The sequence below is a fragment of the Charadrius vociferus genome, unplaced genomic scaffold (assembly GCF_000708025.1).
Source record: "Charadrius vociferus isolate BGI_N301 unplaced genomic scaffold, ASM70802v2 scaffold1932, whole genome shotgun sequence".
Lineage (NCBI taxonomy): Eukaryota > Metazoa > Chordata > Aves > Charadriiformes > Charadriidae > Charadrius > Charadrius vociferus.
This window is the reverse complement of record NW_009647293.1, coordinates 40-1,457: the sequence shown is the minus strand read 5'-3', so window position 1 is coordinate 1,457 and position 1,418 is coordinate 40. Positions and strand designations below refer to the sequence as shown.

Genomic DNA, 1,418 nt, shown 5'->3' with positions numbered 1-1,418 from the left:
GGGCGGCATGGCGAGCGGCGCCACGGGCGGCATGGCGAGCGGTACGCCGGAGAGCGGGCGCGTGCGGGCGCTGCAGCAGGAGGTGGAGGGCGTCAAAACCATCATGACGCAGAACGTGGAGCGCATCCTGGCGCGGGGCGAGAACCTGGAGCAGCTCCACAGCAAGAGCCAAGACCTGGAGGCCACGGTGAGGGCCGGGGACGTCATCGCGGCCGGTATGGGGGTCACCAGGGCGGTATATGGTCCCCAAGGTGGGTCACAGGGTACCACCCCAAGGTGGCCTCAAGGTCCCTGAGATGCCACGGGGTCCCCAAGGTGGCCACAAGGTCCTTGAGATGCCACAGGGTCCCCAAGGTGGGCCACAGGGTCCCCAAGGTGGCCACAAGGTCCTTGAGATGCCACAGGGTCCCCAAGGTGGGCCACAGGGTCCCCAAGGTGGCCACAAGGTCCTTGAAATGCCACAGGGTTGCCAAGGTGGCCACAAGGTCCTTGAGATGCCACAGGGTCCCCAAGGTGGGGCAGAAGGTCTTCAGAGAGGACGCAAGGTCCTCAAGGTGGGCACTGGGTCCCCAAGGTGGCTGCAGGGTCAGTGAGATGCCACAGGGTCCCCGAGGTGGCACAGGGTTTCCAGGATGGAGACAGGGTCCCCAAGGTGGCCGTAAGGTCCTCAAGGTGGGCACAAGGTCCCTGAGATACCACAGGGTCCCCAAGGTGGCAGAGGGACTCCAAGATGGACACAGTGTCCCTGAGGTGGACACAAGGTCCTCAGGGTGGGCACAGGGTCCCCGAGGTGGCAGTGGGTCCCCAAGTTGGGCCCATGGCTCCTGAGGTGGCACAAGGTCCCTAAGGTGGGGTACAGTGTCCCCAGGGTGGGACACGGTGTCCCTGAGGGGGCTCCGGGGCACTGGGTCCAGTTGGGCACTGGGGGTGGGGACATGGGGCACTTTTTGGTGGCATTGGGGGTCCTCGGGGTGGCAGTGGGTGTCCCCAAGGGTGGCAGAGGGCTGTCCACGAGGTGGCAGCAGGGGGTCCCCAGGGTGGCAGGGGATGTCCCCAGGGTAGCAGCGGGTGTCCCCGGGGTCACAGAGAGCGTCCCCAGGGTGGCAGGAGGTGTCCCCGGGGGCAGGGGGTGTCCCCGGGGTCACAGCAGGGTCCCTGGGGTGGCAGGGGATGTCCCCGTGGTGGCAGGAGGTGTCCCCAGGGTCACGGTGGGGGTCCCTGGGGTGGCAGTGTGTGTCTCTGGGGTGGCAGGGGGTGTCCCCGGGGTGTCAGTCCATGTCCCCAAGGCAGCGGGGCTGTCCCGGGGTGGCAGGGGGTGTCCCTGGGGTCACAGGAGGTGTCCCTCTGGTGGCATTGGGTGTCCCCGGGGTGGCAGGGCTGTCCCCAGGGTCACAGGAGGTGTCCCCGTGGCGGCGGTC

At 67.8% G+C, this 1,418-nt stretch overlaps 1 protein-coding gene across 1 annotated transcript; it reads left to right on the top strand.

Annotated features, from left to right (window-relative positions):
- The first annotated feature begins 7 nt into the window (after positions 1-7).
- On the top strand, positions 8-847 carry LOC104281971 (synaptobrevin-1-like). The gene is made up of 2 exons (XM_009880036.1): positions 8-215; positions 702-847. The coding sequence occupies exons 1-2, from the start codon at positions 8-10 to the stop codon at positions 845-847; spliced, it is 354 nt and encodes a 117-aa protein (XP_009878338.1).
- The last annotated feature ends 571 nt before the right edge of the window (positions 848-1,418 follow it).